This window comes from Cavia porcellus, unplaced genomic scaffold, assembly GCF_034190915.1.
Source record: "Cavia porcellus strain 051 isolate PalLab524CR breed Dunkin Hartley unplaced genomic scaffold, mCavPor4.1 scaffold_7, whole genome shotgun sequence".
Lineage (NCBI taxonomy): Eukaryota > Metazoa > Chordata > Mammalia > Rodentia > Caviidae > Cavia > Cavia porcellus.
The window spans coordinates 95,326,722-95,352,448 of record NW_026947490.1 but is presented as its reverse complement, the minus strand read 5'-3'; the positions used below and the strand labels follow the sequence as shown (position 1 = coordinate 95,352,448).

At 46.8% G+C, this 25,727-nt stretch overlaps 1 protein-coding gene across 5 annotated transcripts in view; it reads left to right on the top strand.

Annotated features, from left to right (window-relative positions):
- Pdss2 (decaprenyl diphosphate synthase subunit 2) overlaps window positions 1-24,147 on the top strand; it is a 279,546-nt gene extending 255,399 nt beyond the window's left edge. For 3 of the 5 annotated variants that reach the window (XM_063253957.1, XM_063253955.1, XM_003466032.4), the window contains one exon: window positions 17,480-18,242. In XM_063253957.1, the coding sequence (XP_063110027.1) occupies window positions 17,480-17,638 (159 nt within the window). In that variant the 3' untranslated portion in view covers window positions 17,639-18,242. Of the gene's footprint in view, window positions 1-14,920; window positions 15,089-17,479; window positions 18,243-22,821 lie in introns of those variants that run through there. The other 2 variants (XR_010048980.1, XM_063253956.1) reach the window with 2 other exon arrangements.
- The last annotated feature ends 1,580 nt before the right edge of the window (window positions 24,148-25,727 follow it).

Here is a 25,727-nt window from a genome sequence, read left to right as displayed (position 1 = left end):
CCCTTCCCGCTGTTCCGCATCTGCCCCGCCCCTGCGGTCTCCTTGAGTCCTGGCGAGGCACGTTCATGGCACCGTCCGTACACTCAGCAGACAGCTTCTCTGTTCTCGGAGGTGCTTCTGGTAAAGTCACAGACATAGTTTAAGCTCATCTTGCATAAGATATGCGTTAGGGTATTTGGAATCTAAGGTCGGAGGGATAGTGGGGGGTAGTTTGGGGCCAGTGGTCCCCAGGTATCAGTAGTTAAAAAAAAAAGTACTAAAACCGATGAGAAATGGGAACATGAGAAGACATAAGAAATGTATAAGGTGGGGGCTGGGATTTAGCTCAGCGGCATAAGCACCTGCCTTGCAAGCAGGTGGTCCCGAGTTCGATCCCCGGTACCGATAAAAAAGAAAAAGACCAAAAAAATATATATATATATATGTATATATATATATATATATATATATATATATATATATGTATATATATATATATATATATATATACCATATTTATAAGTAAAAGATACAAACACAAGCAAAATCATAGAAACCCAAACTCTTACATTATTTATGTATTCCATGTGTTCACTCCAGCAGCCTGTAAACTAAAATTTATGAATTCCTCAGATAATCCCCCAAGACTGTCTGATACCTGCAAGGTATGAGAGCTTCTGTCCCAGAGTATTCTTTTTAATTAAGTAAACTGTATGGTAATTTGTCATGAGGTTCTGGAGCTGACGACTTATTGATCCCTTGTTAAAAAGCTAAAGGCAAAAGCAAGCTCACTGCTTCGGTCTAAGCTTATGAATGACATGTTTTGCTTCTTGAATTTCTGTTAGTTTACTAAAAAGCTAGAAGTCCCAGCTTTGCTTTTTGAATTTCAATGTGTAGAATTAAATTCCCCCTTAGAATATGATAATAAAATTAGAAATTAAGTTAGAATAAGGATAGATCTATGATTGTGTATAAAATCATCAAATTTTCCTTTGAAGACATAACCAAGAAGCAATGATTGCTTTAGAATTAATCCTAAATTTAATATAGGTCCGTATTACTAACCTCAAATGCCCAGCCTATTAAATGTTGATGACAGTTCATAAATTAAGGATTAAACTGCACATCTTGTCCCATTTAATTATATTCAAAAATCAGGCATGTCTGTTCATGCCCTGAGCTACAAATTGATCTTTGCTCCTCAAAGTAGCAAGTACCACCCTGCCTGAATTCTTCTCTTCCATGGTGCCAACAAATTGGGTAAATCTGTATTACCCCAGTGAAAATGTTATGCACCTCTGTGTATATGGATGTATATGAAATCAGCCATGTATATATCCATGCATGCATCAGGTCTGTGTATTTACTAGGGGTATTATTCAGATATGATAATCTGCATTAAAAGAATTATAGGTTATGTTCAGCTCTTTGTGGACAGTAGGCACAGTAGGACAGTGGAGAGTATGGATGCTCTCATACATGCATGGCAGAGATCTTTGAAATAATTTCTACAGGAGACTGCAACCCAGCCAGGCAGAGGCTACCAGGCGTGTGTGGAGGGCAAGAAAAAGCCACACCAAATACGCTTTATCATTTCTTTCCTTCTTTCTTTTTTCTTTTAGAGAAATTAGGATGAATATTAAATGGTCAAGAGCTGAGGATGTACTCAGTGGTAGAGCACTTGCCTGGCACGTGTGAGGCACTGGGTTCAATCCTAGCAACACAAAACCGAAAATAACACATTTGAGATGATTTGGGAGTTCATTTCTCAAAACCAGGCCCGTTTCCAGTTCACTGACAGAGAGAGACGTGAACTATTTAAAATGCCTCACAGAAGCGCGTTGTGAGCCGGTCTGTGAACGTGTCTAGGGGAAGCCGGCGCCCCACGTAAACGCTGCATGCGAGGTCCACAGCGACGCGGCCCCCACCCTTCTCATCCTGCTGGGCTGTGAGCACTGCGTTGATGTCCCACGGGGTTACACTGTATCTTATTTGTTCTTTATGATACTGTCATGTGGCCTAAGTGTCTTTCTGATTTTACCAATGGGCGAATCTGGACTTGGAGAAGCTGCTGGGCCAGGGTCACATCAGTGAGCTCGAGTCCCCTCCCAGCTTGCTCCATGGCCTCCCCCGACTGCTTTTCATATTATCAGGAACCACGCAGAAGTGAGCTATGGGCAGCTGTACCCTCCGTGGAGAGCAGCCCAAAGGCGCAGGGACATCGCATCCCTCCCGGTGCCATGTCACCCACCGCCGCCTGGTGGGCCCCGCTAGAAGACCCGGCGCATCCCGCCCACCCACACGCAGGATTTGCATTGCACAGGGCAAATGGGACTCATGACCGCCTTACTCCGCGATGCAGGAATTTTACAGGCTGTTGTACAAACACAAACCAGAGAACAGCAAAACGCTAAAGCACGGCGCAGATCGTGTTTTGCATTTGGAAGTTGATAGCATCTACCAGCCACTCAGATACTGTGTGATGAACCAGTTCTGAGGCTGGATTTAAAAATCATGAAAGTGAGCCCTGCGTGGTGTGTCCTCGGGGAATCCCACTGAGGGACGCTGAGGCAGGAGGCAAGTTCAAGGCCAGAGAGAACCACACAGCAAGACCCTGTCCCAAAAAAACAAACTAAAATAAGGTAGTGGAATCAACCTAGGCAGAATTCAATCCTGTCATTGTGCGAAACCACAATACCACTGCGGTAGTCAGAGTGCTTTTGGTTTTTGATTTTCTCCTGGTGTGGGCTTTAAACCAGGGCCTCTGACACGCTAAGAAATTGCTCTGCCACCAAGGCATCTCCCCAGGCAGAGTATGATGTTTACCATAAGGAAAAGTGTAGGTATTTTCTGCCTCCGACTCCTGTTGGCATTTGTTCTGCCACCGTGTGGCACTTTTAGTGTAGGGGGGAAACGTACGTGTTGTTGTAGAAATGTATACTCTGATGATGGCTTCAGTTTCCTGTCATCTCTGTAAATATGATTGTGTGACTTGATGTTTGTTTGTTTGAGACAGGGACTCACTATGCAGTTCAGGCTGGCCTTAAACTTACAGCAATCCTCCTGCCTCGGCCTCACAAGTGCTGGGATTATAGGCATCCGCCACCACTCCCAGCTATGATACATATTTTAATCTGTGATATTTATTTGAAAATTTTGCCCTTGTGCATAGGACATTATTGAAATAGGTAGGCGTTGACTTTTTAAATGAACTTGTAATGCTTTAGGGCTGGAAGAAAGATATCATAGTACATTGCTTAAGAAACAGAGCCCTGGGGCTGGGGGTTTAGCTCAGCGGCATAAGCACCTGCCTTGCAAGCGGGCGGTCATGAGTTCAATCCCCGGTACCGATAAAAAAATGAAAAAGACAAAAAAAAAAAGAAAAGAAAAAAGAAACAGAGCCCTGCTTAAGAACAAGAACCCCAGGAAAAATAAAACAAAGCACAAGAACTCTAAATCATGACTTGAGCATTTCCCCTGTTACCTTAGACAACTTACACTCAACTAAGTTTGTTCCTTTATGAAGTAATAGTACTTTTATAACCGGGCCTACGTGTTAGGGATGTTATAAGGACTGATAGTATACACAGGGTGATCAAAAATTGATTTTTAAAAAATGTTTTAACTTATTGCGTTAAAAGACATATTGCATGGCTGGACATGGTGGCACAGACCTATAATCCCAGTGCCGGGAAGGCTGAGGCAGGAAGATCACTGCAAGTTCAAAGCCAGCCTGGGGCACAAGGTGAGTTCAAAGCCGGTCGGAACTTACACAGGCTCTGTCTCAAAAAGACCAAAAAAGACATTGCCAAGAACCATGGGGCAAATGTGTGTGAAGTGAAAGAGTATTTTAAAGAAGATGAATGGCAAGATGCCCTTTAACATAATAGGTTTTAAATTAACCCTCACCGTATTTTTTGAGCACTCCTCATTTTCCTGTTAAATTCTACGTGACCGTGTGTCTTTGTGCCCGGTACTCTCCCAGCCTGACACTGTGCAACTGCCGGCTCTCCCCCAAGTCAAAATAACTCTGAAAGAGAGAGAAATATTTAGAATTGATTCAGGGCTTGACAGTGCAACTAAAGACCCTTGCAAAGAGGACTCCAGGGCTGCTTCGGAGGGGCTGCACAGCCCTTAGAGAACCGTTTTAATTGTACTTTCTCCCTTTTACCCCGAGTCTAGCTGGGCATGGTGGCCTGAGGACATTGTAGGCAAAAGGGCAGCCTTTAAGGGTGGTATGTCTTTTACTGCAATAATTTAAACAGCACTCACCATATTTTTTTTTAATTTTATTTAAAAGGAAAAAGAGAAAAACAAAACAAAGTGGTGTAAGGGTACAAGTAATACAGAACTACAAAAAAAAAAAAAAAATACAGTAAGAAATCACCAGTTAATAGATTACACATTATCATCTTAGAGATAGTTGCTCAAGTCACAGTATCAAAGCATACAAAGTGGACATTCAAACAGTGAGACTGCAAACAGTTGTGTTCAATGATCCAACCAAAAACATTAATATGGTCAGCTGTTTAACACCCCTAAACACACTTGCAGTTGTATCCTTTAGAGCACTTCTTTTCCCCTGTCTTTTTTACAACAAAATTTACACATTTTGGGTTTTATTACTCCTTAGTTCTTATTACTTTTTTTTTTTTTTTGGAAGAGAATAAAGTCAAATATGGCAAAACAGAGCTGTCAGTCAAAACCAAGGATAGACATAGCACATGATGTAAAAACAAAGTACAAGGTTATCGACGATGGTTACCATAATGCCTCTTGCTTCCTTAAAAAGAATTGTCTATCTCATTGGGTATTATAAAGTTGAACAAAACAGTAGAGAACAAGACCAATAAAACTTAAGCATTGTAAACATTACAGGACTTCCTAAGGAGACAATAGTCAAACCAGAATGGGCATCTTAGTGAATCTTATTGCCTTCAAAGTAGTTGCCTATACCCTCAAACTTGATACTATCATACAGAAAGGAACAGAGTCTAATCAGTCAAAACAAGATAGTGGGAGCACTCACCATATTTTCTGCTAATATCTCCTCTTAGAACAGGGCTGGCTGCACAGTAAGTACCACTTATAGAATTATCTCTGTTGGTAATGCTGTCATTATTAGTGCTATCTTAATATTAAGAAGCACTGCCATTCGGTTTTTTTTTTTTGTTTTTTTTTTTTTTTTTTTGAGACAGGGTCTCGCTATGCAGTTCAGGCTGGCCTTGTGCTCACTTTGTAGCCCAGGCTGGTCTTGAACTCGCAACGATCCTCCTGCCTCAGCCTCCCGAGTGCTGGGATTACAGCCGTGAGCCAGCACGCCCGGCTAGCACTGCCATTCTTAGTGCGTCTTTCTATATGAATTCATATGATTGAGAACATAACTACAAATTACCTTATTTCTGTCTTCTATTTTTGCCAAAGTATTTAGCTAAAGAAAAAAAAAATCAAAAAAAGTCAGGGCTACACTCAGCAGCACAGTGCCTGCCTGGCAAGCACAAAGTCCTGAGGTCAATTCCTGCCACCAAAAAACCAAAAAATTATGTATTTTTCTTCTCTATAGACTCTTGAAAATAATTGGTTAAAAAAAAAAAAAGAAAAGAAAATAATTGGTTATTCTCAGCAAAAAAAAAAAAAGTTTATATTAGAGAATAGTTTTAATTTTTTTCATTTCTATTTTTTTGGGGGGTGGGGTTTGAACCCAGGGTTTTGCACATCCTAAACTTTACAACTGACTGTATAAACCCAGCCCTTAGAGAACTATTTTAATTGTACTTTTTTCCTTTTGTACCGAGTCTAGCTGGGCATGATGGCACATACCTATAATCCCAGCACTTGGGAGTCTGAGGCAGAAAGAGGTCAAGTGTTAGTTCAAGGCCAGCCTGGACTGCATAGCAAAACCCTGTCTCTCCAAAAAGCCACTGTGTGTGTGTGTGTGTCTGTGTGTGTGTGTACAGTGTGTGTGAGTGTGTGTGTGTGTACAGTGTGTGAGTGTGTGTGTGTGTACAGTGTGTGTGTGTGTGTGTGTGTACAGTGTGTGTGTGTGTGTGTGTGTGTGTACAGTGTGTGTGTGAGTGTGTGTGTGTGTAGGCAGCCTAGTCACTCAGAAGCTGTGGAGCACTCACCTAGAATCTTGGGGTCCACAGGCCAGTAGAAGCAGCCTAGCTCCCCCGTACACAGCGCTGAGTGCTTCAGGGATGTTTTCTGTGACGTGCAATCACCCAGTCACTGAGTACTTCCAGTAACAGGGAGCTCACAGCTTGTCAAAAATAATTATTCTACTGTTAGACAACTCTAGTCATTTGGAAGCTCATTCTCATTTGTAATTGAAATCTGCCTCCCAGAAATCTACCTTGCTGCTGTTTGTTGGCCCCTGAAGCATACAGATAGCTGCTGCTTCTTCCCCCACGTAATTGCCGGGAGTATGACTTCCTCGCCCTTTATCAGATCTCCCCTCTAGGTTGAACATTCCTTCAGTCACACGTTTCCAGACCCTCCTTCCTCCTCACGCTGGATCCACTCGGCATGCCAAGACCTTGGAAGATGCAGGAGCCAGGGAGCAGGAGCCGAGTGTGGGAGAGTCAGTGGGCCTGTCCCAGGGGGTTCCGGACGTGTGCGGCTGCCAGGGCTTCCCAAGTTTGCCTTTGCTCGTAAGCCCGGCGTACTCTTGCACATGTAAAGCATGTGCTTGGCCAGGCATGATAGCGCATGCCTATAATCCCAGCACTCCAGAAGATGAAGCAGAAGGGTCACAAGTTCAAGCACAGCCTAGACAACTTAGGAAGACCAGGCTCAAAAAAAAAAAAAAAATGCAAGGCTGAGGATGTGGTTCAGCGTAAAAGCTCTGTACAAGCCCCAGTACCAAAACAAACAAACAAAAAAGTGGTTACCAAAGATTCTAAGCACTTTTTCTGAGTCTCTGCCAAACCAAAGCTTACTCTTTTACAATTAATTTTTTAAACCCAGATGCTCGACTATACAATTATCACTGTTACAATTTCCTGGCTGCAGTCAGTCTATTGTTCAACATGTCAAAACCATGCAAACGCTGATGCTATCCGTGGTTAGCTATTTCTCCTGGCTGCACGACATTTGAAAATTAAATTTTAATGTGCATTCGTTCTTCATGTCGTTCACGCAACTCGGAGCGACGTGATAAGGGGAAAGCACACACTGGGCCTTGGTGGTGTGATGCTAGAGGGTGCTTTCCCGTTCCGTGTAAATCCACTAATAGACGTTTTCTAGGAGTGGTTGCCTACGTGTTCAAATCCATACTACTGTGCCCTAACCCAGAGCTGATTCCTCTGCCTTATCCATCCAAAGGACATTTCCAAAATCCTATAGACCTTTGCTGTTTCTGAAGCCAACAGCCAAGTGGCCAGAATTCTTTTTTCCCTTAAAAAACCACAAGTGTAGCTAAGTGGTATAGTACATATTTAGTGTACAAAGGGTACTGGGTTCAATCCTTAGCAGTACTGCAAAAAAAAAAAAAGCACATTTTGTCATGGCCCGCTCCTGGTGACCCCTCTGCAGGGCCCGTCACCACCGCCTCGGCACACCCTCTGGGGAATCACCCTTGCTGGATTCTGCCTTAAAGCACCCCCTAGGACCCAGAATGTAGCTCGGCGGCACCGGGCCTGCCTGGCAAGCCCCGGTCCTGAGTTCAATTGCTGGTACCAAAAAAAAAAAAAAAAAAGTACCCTAAGTCCTCTGCTGTGCGTCCCAGAATATGCCTCGTCCTTGGTCCTGTGTTCCAAGACAGGAACCTGCCACACTTGGGGCCCTTTCCACAGCAGAGGGATTTATTTCTGTGCTTCTGGGCGGAACAGGATGGCGGGGGTGAATGCCTGGTGAGGGAGGGGCAGCACGGTGAGGGGGGCGGCAAGAAATGCGCCCAGAGAGTGATGCTGTCCCTTGAAGGAGCCCGGCAGCCCTTCCCCAGCCAGTAGCTGCATCCGCGCCTCCCTAACAGCCTGTGAGCCGCTGTGTGAGTGCACGATTTGTCCTTAGAGGCTCCTCTCGTGGAATTTCATTTAGTCTTTGGTATAGCTCATTCTTCAGTTACTCTGCTCCGTCTTTGGCCTCTCCATCCATTTATTATCTTTTGCAAATGCTGGATGTACTTAGCCTACAGCCTTTACTTTTTTCTTTGCATTACTGGGGTTGAACCCAGGGCCTTCACACTGAGACATACCCCCAGCCCCCTCCCCTTTCTTATGTTGAGACAGGATGGCACGAAGTTGCCCAGTCTTCCCGCCTCCGCCTCCCAGAGTTCTAGGATCACAGAATTGTGCCAGTGTGCGCAGCTAGCCTTTACATTTTTAAGCCCCTGATCCTCATCTTTTGGCCCTCTTCCTCCACCCTTCCTACTCACCTCCACCCCTAGAGGACTTTTCTCCCCCTTTGTGGATCTTTATCAGGTTCTGGGTTTTGGCCTTCCTGACAAGGTAGTTTGTGAACGTTCTTTAAAAATTAGGACCAGCACTTTTAGGAGATTTTTTGTTTTGTCTTGTTTTGGTTTTTTTTTTTTTTTTTTTGTCTTTTTCCTTTTTATCAGTACCAGGGATCGAACTCATGACTGCCTGCTTGCAAGGCAGGCGCTTATGCCACTGAGCTAAATCCCCAGCCCCTTTGGTTTGGTTTTTTGAGAGAGGATCTCCATGTGTAGTTCAGGGTGGCCTTGAACTCATGATGATCCTCCTGTCTCAGCCTCCCGAGTCCTGGAATTACAAACATGTGCCACCATACCAGGGTAGGAATAGCACTTAAATGCTCATGGCAAGTGCCCTGGTGATTACACAGACTGCAAAGTGGATTCCCAGCAGATCACTGGTTTTTGGTTTTGCTTTTTTGAAACAAGGTTTCATTAAGTAATCCAGAGCCTTGAACTGGTGACCCTACTGCCCCAGCTGTCCATGTGCTAGGAGTGCAGGCATGTGGCACGGTGCCCAGCCTCCAGCACACTGCGTGTGCCTGCCTTGTGTGCCCTTTCAGTCAGGGAGCACCTCCAAGCCTGCACACAGAGGAACTGGTTCTGCACCGCCCTGTCTGTGCCTTCATGTGACTGGTGACCACCAGGGGAATGTCACTTCTTGGAGGTGCAGAGCATCTGGAACGGTTTCTGCTTCAGAGCTGAACTTCTTTCATTAAACCCCCTTTCACTGTGCGTTTCTCCTCTTGTGTGGGTGTCTGAACCATGCCGCTTAGTACTTTCTTTCCCGGATTCTGACATCAAGCAGGTGCATTCCTATTTTCCTTTACTCCTTTTTTTTCTTTTCTTTTCTTTTCTTTTCTTTTTTTTTTTTTTTGACAACATTCTGACCATCTTTATACCCAACTATCTTGTCACAGTTACGTGGAAGATGCCACTGCTATCTTCTGATAAATAAGATTACCCACAGACACGGGAAGAACCTGTCGGCTCCAGCATGCAGGCACCCACGTCTCCAGCAGTGCCTTTCTGCCAGCCCTGGCCTTGTCAGGGGCGCAGTCGCTCCCGCCTGTGACAGGCTACCTCTTTCCTTTCCCCTCTGCCACCCAGACCTTGGCGAGCTGCTTTGCACCCTGCCTTCCCGTTGCACTGTCTCCTCCAAGCAGGGGCTGCTCTGCGCTGCAGGTGAATCTGCACTTTCCTGTTTGTGTTGGTTACTTTTTTCATTGTTGAGACAAAACGCCTGATGCCCAAAATTGAAAGACAAAAGGTTTAGTTAGCTCACAGTTTATGGAGGTTTCAGTCTATACTCAGCTGGCTCCAAGGCAGGGTGGTGTGGCAGAGGGCAGCCCGTTCATGGTAGCTAAAGACAGCAACAGCAGCAAGAGCACAAAAGGGCAAAGCACATGAGGAGACCGTCTCTATCTTATATTGTGTGTAGGCTGCGCACCCGAGGGTGGGTGTAGGACTCACACGCGTAATCCCAGCATTGGACTCCAGGAGCCTGCCTCCATGACTGCATGAGGCTCTGGGGAGCCGTCAAGACACAAGCTGCAACACCTTTCTCTGCACGCACTGGAGTCATCTCCACCTGCTTCCAGTGCTGGAGACGGAATAAGGCAGTGAATGTGCAGGGAGCTTACAGATTCATATGGGGGGTCATTGGGAGCCAGAGCAATAGTGTGCCATGGGCCTGGCTTCGCGGAAGTGTCTCTCAACGCTTAAAGTCTTTCTCTGACTGCTGCCTCCATTTCTCTTCTAACTCCTCACACCTGTGTCAAGGACTGCTCTATGACTGTTTTGTCTTTTGAGACAGAGTCTTGCTATGCAGCTCCGGATGGTCTTGAGTGTACTTAGTAGCCCTAGCTAGCCTCAAACTTGCAACAATCCTCCTGCCTCAGCCTCCGAGTGCTGGGGTTACATGTGTGTGTCACCACGCCCAGCTGAAACATCATGCCACAGTGACAGATGTGCACCCATGTTTATAGCAGCACAAATTTTTTTTATATACTAGGGATCAAACTCATGACCTCGTGCTTACCAGGCAAGCTCTTTTTTTTTTTTTTATCCGTACCAGGGATCAAACTCACGACCACACACTTGTAAGGCAGGCGTTTATGCCGCTGAGCTAAATCCCCAGCCCCACCAGGCAAGCTTTTTGAACGATCGAGCTAAATCCCAGGCCTAGCTCTGTAATGTATTAAAAGGACTTTTGATCCAAGTAGTTTTCAGAGCTGGGCATAGTGGTACACACCTACAATCCCAGCACTTGGGAGGCTGGGGCAGGACCATTGCTATGAGTTCAAGGCCAGCCTGGGCTACATAGTTCAAGTCCACCCTGAACTACATAAGGAGACCCTGTCTCAAAAAAAGAAAATGTTTTCAATGATTTATCATTTGAAAGATATTTAATAAATGTTAAATAAAATGCACTGAATTTTGAGTACTTTGTATCCTTTTCTCTGTTAGTATCTTTAACTGGATCCTCTAACAGGGGATTTGTACTTAATTTATTTCAAGTGATACTGCACTTATACAGCTATTCAGTTGACTTAATTAGAGGCTTAATTAGTGCCTGAAGTGCTATACGTGTCAGAGAAATAAAACACAGACTGATAATTCATGTTTTTGTGTTTCTTATTTATATTTGTTTTTCGGTTGGTTTGGTTGGTTGGTTGGCTCATTGGCTGATTTTGTGCCGTGTGTCCTGTGGCTGATCCTCAAGCCACCAGAGTAGGGCCAGGAATGTAGCTCAGTGGCGGGTGCCTGTGTGGCAAGCATGAGGTTTTTAGTTCAGTTCCTGATACAAAAAAAAGAAAGAAAACTCATCCAGCCATCAGAGCCAAGCTGGGCACACTAACACTTTCAGCTGCATACTTGAACGGAAAGATCCGTCTCTCCATAAGTTTGAATTTTTTCCAGTCAAAAATGTTCAGGGAAGCAAGAAATAGAATGCTTTTATTTCATTGTTGTCTTTTCTCTTGGAGAAATTAGGACAGGATCATGGGTCTAATCGCTCGATGGCTCATTTAACCCCCTCTGGAACTACAGGCCTATTTCTGTCCCTTCAGACAGCTGGTTTTGAGGGACAGCAACTGTTTCTGTATCTCCAGCCCCTACCGTAAGCCCAGGTCACATAGGTGTCCAATAAACGCTTGCTGAGTTGAATTTGATCATTACAAAGGGGAGTCAAAAGTGTGGGTAAGATCATATAAGCCCAACAGAACTGTTTTAAAAAACAGTGGACAGGTATAGTACCATGTACCTATTGTCCCAGATATTCTGGAGGCTGAAGCAGGAGGATCATTTGAGGTCAAAGCCAGCCTGGACAACATAGCAAGACCTCATCTGTAAATAAATTGCCAGCCTGGGGGGATGGCCCATGCTGTACCCCAGCACTCAGGAGCTAAAGTAGGGTGACGGTGAGCTTGAGGGCAGCTTGGGCTACTTAGTGAGACTCTCTCAAATAAAACACAAAAAAATTATTTATTTATTTTTGTCTTTTTGAGACAGGTCTCACTACGCAGTTCAGGCTGCCCTTCGTTTTGTAACCCAGGTTGGTCTTGAACTTGCAACAATACTCTTGCTTCAGCCTCCTAAGTACTGAAATTTTAGGCCTGCACCATCACACCTAGCTAGAAAAAAGGGAATTTTAAGTCATTTAATTTAACACAGTGTCTTGGTTGGTTACTTTTCTCTTGTTTTTGAGACAAAATACCTGATGCTCAAAACTAGGAAAGGGAAAATTTATTTCTTACAATTTTGGGGGTTTAAGTCCATACTCAGCTGGCCCCAAGGCAAAGTGGCATGGTAGGGCCACCATTCATGGCCACTGCAAACAGCAAGTGTGAACAGTGCGAAAGAAAAAGCAATGCAAGCCCCCTTCCTGCCCTTACGCTGTATGCTGGTTCCATCTCTGGGCGGGTGCAGCACTCACACCACCAGCCCCAGTGCTAGACCATGAACCAATCACGAACACTGGATTCAGCTGCATCCATGGTTGCATGAGGCTTGGGGGGCCATCCGAACACAAACCATAACACACAAGGTACTCTGAAATTGGCTAATCATTTTTCATACCATGCTGAATCACCTCAGGGAAGAGGGATTAGGCATCTTCACTCTGAAGCTTCCCAGGTGTGAGTTTCATGGCCAGAGGAGATTAGGGACACTCCGGATTAACACTCACCACCTTAAGGGACATGGTCATTCTTAACAAGATAACCCTATCACCTGTACTCGTTTGCAGAAAAAATGGGTTTCATTTATGGCTTATTATTTGTATCTTCGTGGACTTCGGTATAGTCATTATGTGATAGAAGTGGACTCTTTAGAGCTCATCTTTCTGATTGCTGTTTTATACTAATCTGAATGTCCCTTCATAGGATTAGATTTATTCCCCAGTACTAAGGAATCAAACCAGGGCCTTGCACATGCTAAGCAAGCACTGAGCCAGGGTTTTTGGTTTTGGTTTGGTTTTGGTTTTGAGACAGGGTCTCGCTATGTAACTACATATGTAGTCCAGAACAGCCTCAGACTTGAATCGATCCTGCTTCAGCCTCCCAAATACTGGGTTTGTGACCTTCTCATAGGATTAAATACTCTAGTAGCCTCCACGATCAGCTGGAACTGATCATGGTTTGAAAAAACGGCTGGCTTAGCTTCAAGGATAGGAGATTCCCTTCCTCTTGCAGTAGAGGACTAGAGTTAAGTGAGCCAATAAATCTGAGCCAGGAAAGCCTTCGCTGTATAGAGAGTTACATCTGTGCAAAATAACCATAAGCTTTTAGGGCTGGGGATATAGCTCAGCAGCACAGCACCTGCCTGGCAAATGCAAGGTCTGAGTTCAATTCCTGTACCAAAAAAGTACGTTTTTAATTTATTTCCTTATTTATTTTGTTGGCACTAATATTTTATATATATCTCAATTTTATAGTAATAAACTCACAGTATGCAATCAAGATTTAAAGCACATTATAAAAGGATATCCAATTTTGTGAAAATAAGTTTTTGAAGTTTTAAAATTGTTACTTTAAGGAAAAACAAGATATAAAAATATATAACTGTAACATTTCTTGACAAATCAGAATGAACATTTTTTCCATGTGTCCACTGTATCATCCTTTATTTTAGCAAAAAAGTCTTACCTACTCTGCTGAGGGTAGAAAGCATTGCTGCATATGGCAGCGCTCACCTGTAATCCCAGCATCCTGGGAAGCTGACACAAAACGATTACAATTTTAAGCCCAGCCTGGCCAACTTAGTGACTTAGCAGGACCTTGTCTCAAAAATAAAAATAAATGGTATACCACCACCACCACCACCCCCACTGCTAAATTTGACTGGCTTTAAAATAAATAAATAAAAATTTTTAAAAAATAAAAATAAAAAGGCCTGAGGGTGTAGCTCAGTGCAAAGGCCCTGGGTTCCATCCCCAGTACTGTGAAAAAAGAAAAAAAAAACTGGCTTAGAACAGTTTCAGTGCGCTTGAGGAGGTCTGCATACGGACTAGGTAGACTTGTCTAGTTTACCTCCCTGACCCTGGGATAGTGCCGTGACTGTGTGGGCAGGGCTCCTGTCCCAGGAGATGCACTTCAAAGCAAAGCACGGTATCCCCAGCCAGTGATGTACCCAGGCCAAGCACCAGCCACGCCAAGCCTGTTAAAGATGCAGGGACTTAGGACACCATGACCTTCCACAGCCTGAAATCAGCCATGGGAAGAATGTTACCCCACAGAAACTGCCACCACCCAGCCCATCGATGGCACCCTGAGCCCTGCTGACCGTCGGAGACTCACGGACCTTCGTGCACAAGATACCGAAGCATGACACCTGCTGGGCCAGGCTGACGATATGTGGTGACTCACCGGGCCAGCCCAGGAGCAGCTGGCTCTCGGGAAAGGCCGGAGACGAGCCACCATGAGTGGACATGGTTATGTTCTAACCAGACTTTATGGACAGAAACAGCTTTAGGCCCGGGCCATAGTCTTTCTGCTTTTTTAGCTTGTCTGGCTTGTTTGCTTGTTTGTGCTTCTGAGGAATTTCACTAGCCTACATTCCCAGTTCTTTTTATATTTTTTTTATTTTATGTATTCATTTATTTACTTTGTATTTTTTAAAACAGGGTTTACTATGGACTTCAAGCTGGTGTTGAACTATTTGCCCAGGCTAGATTCAAACTTGCAGTATTCCTGCCTTAGCCTCCCAGAGTGCTGCAATGAGGTGTACACTAGCGTGCCTGGCTAACTTTTCTGTATTTTTTGTACTGGGAATTGAATTCAGAACCTTGCACTTGCCAGGCAGGTGCTGTGCCACTGAGCTATATCCCCAGCCCTATGTTTTTTAAATACGTTACAATAAAAAAATTGAAAAGAAAGTACACATTTCTTGGCCTGGCCTTCAGAGCCTTTCGGGGTCCCCTGACCCCTGGCCCTTTGCGAGCTGGGCCACGCTGCCCTTGTTCTCTGGACACTGTGCGCTGTGGCCCACGTGGTGCCTATTTCCCCACAGTGCACTGGCCACCCGACCCCATGTCCATCTGAAGCCCTCACAGGACCTGCCTCCCACCCCATCCGGCAAGGCTCCCTTCCAGCAGCTCCCGTCCTGCCCACATTGGTACCACGGGCTTTTGCGGCTTCTCAGTTGATCCTTAATTAGTTCCTGATCCAAGCAAAGAAGGTGAGTTTTACTCTTTATAACTAGTAGGTGCTCAGCTAGTACTTGAAAACCAAGCTTCTAACCTGCTCATACCTACGGTGGAGACCAGGAGAATGCTGGCTTGTCCTGATCTGTTTTGGAAGATTAAAAATAATAAATCAAGCTGAGCGTGGTGGCTGACACCTGTAATCACAGTACTCTGGGACTGAGGAGGAGGGTTGTGGGTTCGAACCCAGCCTAGGGAACTTAGCAACTTGGTAAGACTCTGCCTCGCAAAGGGGAGGGAAAGCTGGAGACGCGGCTCCGTGCACAGCCTCTGAGCTCAGTTCCTAGTGCCACAGAAACAAAAACAAAACGGAAAACATTACACAAGGGGAATATTCTTTCTGTCTGTCCTCAGGACTCATCTAAATGGATAAATTGGCTTTCTTGGCAACAGCTAAGAGCGTAGAGAACTGTGTCATCCGTGCCTGGTTTTCACAGCCTCACTGAGCACGGACAGTGACTCGAGTCTGCCAGACACGCAGCAGCCCCGTAGTCCCCCAAAGGACCGAGATTGTCCTCAGAACGAGGAGTGTAAGTGGCCGGAGTAGGAGTGGGAATCTGGTAACCTCTGCTGCCCAGCACCATTTTAGTGCCTTCTTGCCTTTAGTGACCAACAGGAGGCCAGCAAAACCTAAGCGCAGATGGTTTCCTGTCCCAGTACAGAGGAGACGTCGGGGAGGGTGATGATGGGGCTGCATGTTAGGGAGCTTGGGGCAAGGCCACGATAGCAGGCCCTTGGCCCCTTGGGGTCCTCACTCGCTGAGTTTCTCCCGATCCCAGAAGCATAAACCATCGAATTCATGTGTTTCACGCATTATGCAGTCCGCAGGTGAAGGCCTCGTGGAGAGTGAGTAGGAAACTTAAATGCACTACATGATAATGCTGTGCTGCAGGTGTGCCCAGGGGACAGCGAGCTCAGGAGGACTAGACAGGGCAGGGAGACAGCAGGTGGGCTCTGAGAACTGCAGCTGTCCCGCTGCATGGCTGTTGGAAGGAGGCAGCGGCGCAGATGGAGCTGGTTAGCAGCTGCCTGGAGAAAGGACTTCAGGCTTTTCTCTAAAGTCTACCTCGGGGCACTGAAGGGTTTCGGACAAGACCCTGTCTGCACTTCATCAGGAGCTTGGCCATGTAACAGGGGGAAGACTCTTTAGGAGGTGTCTGCAAAAGTGAACCCAGGTGAGATGAGAGAGGAGAGCCTCGTGAGGGCGCAGGGCGGCCACGCTGACTGTCGCAGAGAATGACTGCAGGTGAGCCCAGCACAGTCACCCCCCTGCCACATGAGGGAGGCCTGTGGCACTCTGTGCAGCCACTCAGAGACGCAGGTGAAGGACACTTCCAATGCGGCTGCTCCAAGCCCACAGGGACCCTGGGGACCGATCGTGCTGCGACCCACAGTGAAGCTCATTCGGGGTCCACAAGCCACAGAACGCAACTCACACCTGGCTCTGCCCAGCTGCAGTCTGGGGGGCAGAGACTCCCCACTCCTGGTTCAGGAAGAAGGCACACACTTGCTGAGGAGGAGAGAGAAGGGGGAGCCAGGGAAAGCGGACAGCTCTGAAGAGTGACCATTTTATTGATCCTTTCTTGTGCCCGGAGAAGGGTGAAAAGTCAGCCTAGTTTGTCAGCAAGCCTGTCATGATTTGTTTTATTTTGGAATCGAACTCAGGACCTTGCACTTGCCGGGCATGCACTGCGCTGCTGAGCTGTACCCCCAGCACCAGAGTGTTTTTTTAGAAAGGGTGTTTTGGTTCATTCTTCTCAAATAAAACTTTTAAATCCATCACAGTTGGGTGTAAGAGTGTGTGTCTTTTTTTTTTTTTTTTCTTAAACTAGGATCAGAGAGTGTGTCTTTCTTGAGTCTTTATATAGATTATTACATCAGTGTCCAGTGTTTGAGCCAGGTACAGTAGCTCACGCCTGTGATTCCAGCACTTGGGAGGCCGAGATGTGACGGCCACTTGGGCCAGCCTGAAACTACTAATCCAGACCTTGAAAAAAATGTAAAGTAAAATAAAGACAAAAGCATGGTGTTTTAAAAGCAAGTTATGGACTGAGCGGCTAGTGAGACTTGCTCACAGGCCAGGCTGTGGATTGAGGCGCCAGAGCTGTGACCGCCCCACCTTCACCCTGCGCCCTGGGGTGCATCTCAGAGCTTCCGAGCTTCCGGAGAGGGAGTCAGGCGGAGGTGTAATTAGGCTGATTGGAGCCTGTTGTGCTGCTGCAAGAGCCAGACCCGGAGCTGCTTAGGGGAGATGCCGAGAGACGGAGTGTGCAGCTTCTCCCCTTCTTGGCCCCCAATTTAATTGCGACCCTTACTGAAATCTAAAAACTTGATTTTTATTGTGCGTTTTTTTTTTTTCTTAACAGTTGCGAGAAACAATCAAAGCTGGCAAAGGTGTGACTTCAGCTATTGACCTGTGTCGTTACCATGGAAACAAGGCCCTGGCGGCCCTGGAGAGCTTCCCTCCCTCGGAGGCCAGATCAGCTTTGGAAAACATCGTGTTTGCGGTGACCAGATTTTCATGACACTGAGTTTCAAAAGACACTGTTATTCCTTAACTGGAAAACCTGAGGAATAAGGTGACGGAGGCACTTTGTCACAAATAGCTAACTGTATTGATAACTTTAAGAATATACACACATTTTTCCTTCTGTTCATCACATTGCTAAATGAATACTGCCTTCTTTTTGGAATCGGCTGCAAACAAAATTAGAAGAAAAAAAGGTCAAGCGGTTTTCACTTGTCAGGCCAGAAGCACACTTGAGGCTGCAGTGGCAGAAATAATTAATGAGATTCCCTCCTGTGACCTCAGCAAATGGACAGGAAATAAGTCTTTATTGATTGGCCCGGCCGGTGGCGCCAGGGCGGTGGCCACAGCAAGCTGGAAGCTGCAGGTGTTGGCGAAATACTGTGGCTACCAACCGGGAGGGCAAGTCCGGGGCAGCCGCAGGCCCGAGGAGGCTTCTGGATCTGGGGGAACCTGCCTTTGTCTTGCCATGGGGGCTCTGATTTTATGGATACAATGTGAATATATTTTATGCATCGTGTTTTTTGTAAGATTTGGGGGTGGGGGAGTTGCTGAAAAGTTGCCAAATATTTGAAATACATTAAAAGGCTATCAAATGTTAACGTGGCTATATTAGAAATAGTCTTTTTCTTTCTTGAAGGTCAGGTTTTTTTCCTCCAAACACATTTCAAAGAACCAATTTTTTTCTTCCACTGAAATGTTTTTGTTTTGGGCCAAGGATTTAGCTCAGTGGCGTAAGTGGCTGCCTGGCAAGCACAAGGTTGTGCATTCAATCGCTGGTACCACAAAAAAGGAAAAAAGACAGAAAAGGGTGCTTTCTTCAGGTGAGATGTAATGCATTGTAATACTTTGGTTTAGGGGAAACCTCTAATTCTAACAAGTTTCAGAAATATAATTGTACCGGAGAGCTCATTGGTTAGACTTTTCTTTTAACCTCAGAATGTCAGATTGGGGTCTTGAACCGCAGACATCCAACAAGGAACCCAAGTAGTTGCGAGGCCCGGCCGGCGGTCCCGGTGGGACCTGGCAGTCTGCGCCGCCCGCAGGAGATGAGCTTTGCGGTTTGCACACACAGAACATGAGAGCGGTGGACAAGAAGGCTGAGTTTACATAAATGATCTCGATGGAGACTCAGCTGCCTGGCTTCCTTCTGTGGTGTAATTACAGCCCTATCTGGAGACAGCGAACACAGCAAACAGATTTTATTACCTGCTTCCCTCAACGCTAAGTGAAGTTACTTTCAATTCCTCCCCCTAAAAGTTTTATCAGAGCCCAGCGTGCAGACTGCAGTGCACAGAAGATGGAACGCTAGAGAGGCTGATGCATTGGACTATGAAATATTTTATATATCCTTGAAATATTGTCAGTGTACAGTGTACGCCAGTACAGTCTGCAGGCCCATAGGTTTGGGCAGGAGCGCTCCATTCTGGGTTTGAACCCTGAGTTTCTCTCTGAAACTGGCTTAATTAGTAACCGGGGCTGAGGAGCTTTGGCTCCCGACCAGGGTGTAATCATTAACCGCCCACAGGGGAGTCACAGGGGGAGTGCGGCCTCCGCTCTGTGCCCGCGCCTGCACTCCGGTCCCAGCTGGTTGCTAGACCTTGAGCCAGTCACTTGCCTTTGGGCTGGAATTCCTCCATCCGTACCGTGAGACAGTGGCCCGGTCCCTTTCCGGGGTTTATCTCCTCTGAGTTTACGTTGCTGCTATTTACATAGCAAACCTGTGAGGTTCCGGAGCAGGAGAGAAGGCAGAAACCAAAATAATGCTCTAAGGACTGCAGGAAAACGGCCAGCTGGCGATGCAGTGTCCACGCCCACCCTCCCTGAGCCGGCCTCGTGGACGCCGGTGCTCACCACCATCTTTCTGTTCTTTGGGAGCCACTTTTTCCCTAAAAGTTTAGTTCTATTTTTCCAGAAACCACAGTTTCCGGCCCCAGGAAACCTTTTGTTTTCTTTATTTCTGAGGTGTGGCTTTGCCTCTCAGCCTGCTCCTGGTATGGCTAGAAAAGGCCAGAAGTCCCCTTGTCCCTGGCCGAGCTCCTCCCTAGAGGAGAGGGCTCATTCACCAGGCATTGTCCTGCTCTCTTGTTATTCACTGTTTGGAGACACAGTCTTGCTATAGCGTACAGGCTGGCCTCAGACTCAAAGCGGCTCTCCTGCCTCAGCCTCCCAAGCACTGGGATTACCAGCTTATAAACCGCCAGGCCACCGTCCTACCTTCCTTTACCTCCTCCGCTCAAACCTCAGGCCCCCTGAACTCTCCCCTCTGCCAGGCTTCCCTTTGTTTTGACTGACTAACTTGGATGTTTGAGACAGAAAACCGCTACAGGCTTTTGCTTTATTAAGTGTAACAGAGGGTCCATTAGTGATGAGTTCTGTGCTTTTGTTTGGTTGGTTGGTTAGAACTTTTTGTTTTTTGAGGGTTCGTTGACTTGGTTTGGTTTAGGTTTTGGTGGTTGCTTTTCAGGACTGGAGATTGAATCCAGGGAACTGAGCTTCGTCTCCAGCCACTTATTTTATTTTTTATTTTGAGGCAGGGTCCCACTAAATCGCTAATCTGCCCAGGGTTTGATCTTCGTGCCCCGGCCTCCACCTCCCAGAGGGCTGGGATCCCAGGAAATGGGCCAGCACTGCTCCCGCCCCCTCTCTGGTGAGGCACCCTGGGCTGTCCCGAAGCTGCCCCCAGGCCAGGCCCTGTCCCCCTACCCCAGCTCTGCCCCACCCCTAGCAAGGCCATTCCGGTTCTCCTCCTCCCCAGCACCCCAGAATCACTTTTCCCTGAACATCTGTTACTTCCCCAGAAACCACAGTCTCCTGTCCACCAAGTCCGTTATCTTCTTTATTTTTGAGGTGCCTGTGAGCAGACCCATGCCCCACATATGTTAGGCAAGCGTTTAACGCCAAGCTCACCCCACACCCCAGAATCTTAAATTCTCCAGCCTAGAGAAGTTGTTTTCTGGTGTAGAAACATATTAATTATGCATCGATTAGATAGCAGCCTGCTGACCGTTGTGATTAGTGACCTCGAAAGACAGAGATGCCGACCGTCACTAAGTGCGTCCCTTATGTTTGCTTGGTGGTGACACTAAACTCTTCCCCAGTTTTCCTGTTTATAGAACACGGCTGACAGGCACACCTGTACATAAATGAGCCCGACATGGGTAGGTTTGGCCTTGTCCTCAAAAGCTGGTGACTGTCTTATCTGTGACAGTGCTATGCTGTGGCCTGAGATGTGAAGGACATCTGTAAACTGTGACCAGCAGGCAAATGGATTAGCAAACATGTTCCAGAAAGACGTCGGCCCCCTTTAGGCCCAGTGACCAGAAAGGAATCCCAGTAGCTTTAGACGACTTTTCAAAACAGGCAGGGATCTACACACCCGGGTCTCTGGGTCTCTTGTGGTAACAAAATGGTGGCTAAAGAGTATTTTTTAAAAAAAGATGCGACTAACTGTTCAGAAAACCCTTTGCAAGCATTTTCCTAGAGCTCACAGCTTTGGAGGATCCTCTGCGGCTGATGTTTGGCACTTTGAAATGCTGTTGCTGCTAGGGATGTAGCTCAGCGGCACAGTGCCTGCCTGGCCAGCTCGAGGTCCGGAGTTCGAGTGTCAGTACAAAAAGAAACAGAAACACTATTGTTAATCCCAGCTACTCGGGAGGCTGAGGTGGGAGGAACCAAAGTTCCCTGGACAATTTAGCAAAATGCTTTCTCCAGGTATGGAATGAGAAGGCCTGGGGTTTAGCTCAGGGAAGAGGGGCCCTGGTTCCCCCTGGGCTGTGGCTGTGATCACCCTCTGACCACTGAGCACTAGGGGGTTTTTTTAGAACCATAAACAGGATCTCTCAATCTAAGAGGATGTGCCGATTTACAGTTAATGTAGTTGGTGTCCCTGAGGACATCTTTTTTTTTTTTTTCCTGAGACAAGTTCTCGTGTTTTAAACAAATAGTTTGGGCTGGCATTAAACTCACTATGTAGGCCAGGCCAGCTTCAGACTTAAAGCAATCCTCCTGCTTCAGCCTCCCAAGTGCTGGGATTACGGGGGTGTGCACCATGGCTGGCCATCATCTTTTAACAATGGTAAAGGTTTAACAATGTTTGATTCTGTTCCTACTGATAATGTCCACAGCTGTTAACCACATACTGTTAGTAGTGAAGTCGCCTGCCGTCTTCTGGAAACACACAGCAGCATCGCTCTGGGAACCCGGGTTCAGTCCCTGCTGGGGAAAACCAGCCGAGCCACAGGGCACCCGGCAAGCTAATCCGCAGTCTTTCCCTGCCTTCTGTCCCCATCTCTTCTCACTGGCTGTTTGGTTCTTTCAGAATGAGTCCTGCTTTTCTGTTAGGAAGGTCACAGGCCGAATTTTAACAGTGACCCAACAAGGAGGTGTCCCCTAGGGGCCGTGGCCCTGGAGTGAACCCCCAGACGCAGCCCGGACTGTGTTCTGGAGGGATGTTAGGCCTCACCTGCAGGAGCACTGGTCCACTTAGATTGCATCCTCTTGGGAGGCAGAGGACGTTTCCCCAGTGTGTGTGCTTTCCCTTCTCATGGAGACACCCGGGCTTCATGGAAAACCGTGCCTCTCTCACTCAGCCTGAGCCACTTGCCTGCAGTGCTGATGGCGTGAGCCCGTCACTGTCCGAAGAAGCCCGAGGCTCCCACCACCATGGCCGTCACTGTATCAGTAGCTGGGATTTTACATTTTAATTCCACATTTCTTTTCTACTTGTGTGTGTGTTTGTTTGTTTGTTGAGACATGGTCTCACTATGTAGTTCGGGCTGGCTTTGAATTCACTGTGTAGCCCAGATTAGTCTCCATGATGCTCCTGCCTCGGCCTCCAGAGTGCTGGAATCACAGGCATGCCCCGCCACACTTGGCCTATTTCACCTTTTAAAACACACCTAAGTATATAACCAATTTAAAGAAATTTTGGAGCCAGGGGTGGTGGTGCACTCCTGTAATCCCAGTACTCAGGAGGCTGAGCAGGCAAATTGTTACAAGTTCAAGACCAGCGTGGGCTAAAAAGTGAGCCCAAGTGCATCCTGAACTGCATAGTGAGACCTTACCTCAAAAAAAAAAAAAGAGAGAAAGAAAGACATTAACTTTGGAAAAGAGAGAGGGGCCATTCACTATCACTACCCTGAAATAATTGTGATACCCCCTCATTTCTGTCTCCTCCAGCCCATCTTCCTCTGCACGGTTCTAACCAGGGCGTAGATTCAACGTGGGGGCCTGTCTTCATCTAACGCGCTGTAAGGTTGCTCTCCGTGGCACTGCCGTCACTATGACTCGTGAGCCAGCCAAGGCGCCGTCTGTTCCTGCGCGGTGTGTCTGGTGACAGGTACAGTCCACACAAGAGGCTTGCGTGAGTCAACCACTGAAGCCACTGAAGAAAGACCGCGGCTTGGGAACCGCCTTCAAGGCTCACGGTGCAGGTGAAAGCAGCGATGACCTCCGGCTGGGCCTGCAGCTCAGCGGAGGAGCCTGCCTGCACCCGGGAGGCCCTGGCTCCTTCCCAGCACAGAGCACAGCAGATGACCCCGAGTCCTCCCGAGTGGTCCTCGGCTCACCCAGCCCGAGCTTGCAGCCCCAGCGGGACCTCGTGCTTCTGTGCACTTTGCAGATCTCGCACGCCGCACCCTGCAAGCTTGCAGCCCGCTGAAGTGCTTTTCTCTGACCCTGAAGTTCAGTGTCTCAGAGTGAGGACAGTCCCCCCTTCACTCCAGTGTCATTGTCACAGCTTGACTTCTGTTTTGTTGCAATACTGGGGATTGAACTCAAGGCCTTCACACTGAACTGCATCCCTAACCCTTGCTTTTTAGGTTTTTTGTGTGTTTGATTGTTTGTTTGTTTGGTTGGTTGGAGCTTTAAGTCTCACTACTTAGTTTAAATTGGACCTTGAACTCTGTACCCAGGCTGGTTTGCAGCAATCCTCCTGCCTCAGCCATGTATATGCCACCAGTCCAGGCTGTTTGTTTTAATTTTGAGATAAGGTTTCACTAAATTGCTGGGCTGGCTTTGAGCCTGCTGTCCTGCCTCAGCCTCCTGGGGGCTGGGATTATAGGCCTGTCACCTCCAAACCCAACTGCTGCTTCTCTTTTGTTTGAAACTGTTTTGTAAAATGAGAAACCCTCTTCACTTGGAAGCCCCGGGGGAAGGGAGATGGTAGGGTTTGTTCAAGGGAAACAATCTTTTTCTTCTCCTTTTGGCAGTACTGGTGATGGAATCCAGGGCCTTTGAGACTGAGCTGCATTCCCAAACCTCTCTATTCTTTCTGTGATAAGAGCTAACTAACCTGCCAAACTGCCCCCGGCTGGGCTGGAATTCACGGTCTGCCGGGAGCGCTGAGATTACAGGACCCACCACCACACCCAACCGAAATAATCTGTGACTCAAATCTTTCATCCTGCTGGGGATTTAGCTCAGCGGCATAAGTGCCTGCCTTGTAAGCACGTTGTTGAGAGTTTGATCCCTGGTACCGATTAAAAAAAAAAATATTTCATCCTACTTGATTTGATGGTTTTGTTGTGTTTGTCTTTTGATTTTGTTCCTGGTTTTTTGTTTGGTTTTGGTTTTTTGAGACAGGCTCTCAATAAGCACTTTAGGCCGGCCTTAAGCTTCCTAGACAGACCAGGCTGGTCTTGACTCAAAGCGACCCTCCTGCCTCAGCCTCAGCCTCAGCCTCCCAAGAGCTGGGCTTGCAGACTGGTGCCACCCACTCTCATGAGAATGAATCCAGTTCCCTCTGACTCGGTGAACTCCAGTGAGAGCTCCTTAGCCCCGTGGCCTACCCGGCCTGCCCTCTCCGGCTCACTGCACACCACCCTGCGGGCTGCCCTCACCTCACGCCCAGGCCCGTGGGTGTGACCCGCGTGGCCCTGACGCCTCCCTGCGTGCTCACCTTTCTGCCTTCTGCCCTCTTTTGTCTTCAAGCTTAGATTTGTTCTAATTGCATTTCTTGGTTTTTGGTTTTTTTTGGTCTTTTGGTTCTAATTGCATTTCTTAAAAACAGCTTTATTGAAATCTAACTTCACAGCTCAGTTGTTCTTTAGGAAATTTACAAAGCTGTAGGCCTCACAGTGCAGGTTGGTTTTTTGGCTTTATTTTGTTTTTGAGACAGGCCCTCGCGGTGTAGCCCAGACTGACCTTAAACACAATCCTTTGGCCTCGGCCTCCAAAGCCTGGGGTCACAAAAGCGCGCTACTGCCCAGTCACAACGCAATTTTTTTTTTTTTTTTTTTTTTTTTTTTTTTGTCTTTTTGAGACAAGGTCTCTCTATGCAGTTCCGGCTGGCCTTGAGCTCACTTTGTAGCCCAGGCTGGTCTCGAACTTGCAACGATCCACCTGCCTCAGGCCTCCCGAGTGCTGGGATTACAGGAGTGTGCCTCCATGCACCGCCACAATGCAAAATTTAAAATTAACAGATCCAGATGAGCATAGTGGGACACCCTTGTAATCCCAGCACTTGGGAGGCTGAGGCAGGAGACTCCCTGCGTTCGAGGCCACCCTGGGTTTATCCACTTACCATTTAAATGCTTTGCGGTTATTTCTACTTTTTGCCTATTATGAGTAAACCTGCCGTGAATATTCCGAGGTCTTTGTTTGGCATTTCTCTTGGGTAGATCTCCATAAGTAAAATTGCTGGAACATATTAGCAACTTAACTATTTAGAAGTTGCCACACTGTTTTCCAAAGTAACTGTATGATTTCACATTTCCACAGCCGCACTGGAGAGGGCCCCAGTTTCTTTGCATCCGTGCCAACACTGCTATGCATTTTTTTATTGTTACAGTTCCTCTGTAGGAGTGGGTGATAGCCTATGGTTTGTATTTGCATAAATAATGATGCCAGGCATTGCTCATATGCGTAATAGGTATTTATGTACATCTCCGTTGGTGAAATGTCTGTTTAGATCTTTTGCCTATTTGTTGGGTTGTCTTTTTAAATTATAAACATTTGTCTTTTGGTTTTTGGTTTTTCTTGGGCTGGCTTGGGTTGGGTTGGATTTGTTCTTTTTTTTTGGTACCAGAAATCGAACTCAGGACCTCACGCTGACAAGCAGGTGCTGCGTCACTGAGCTAAATCCC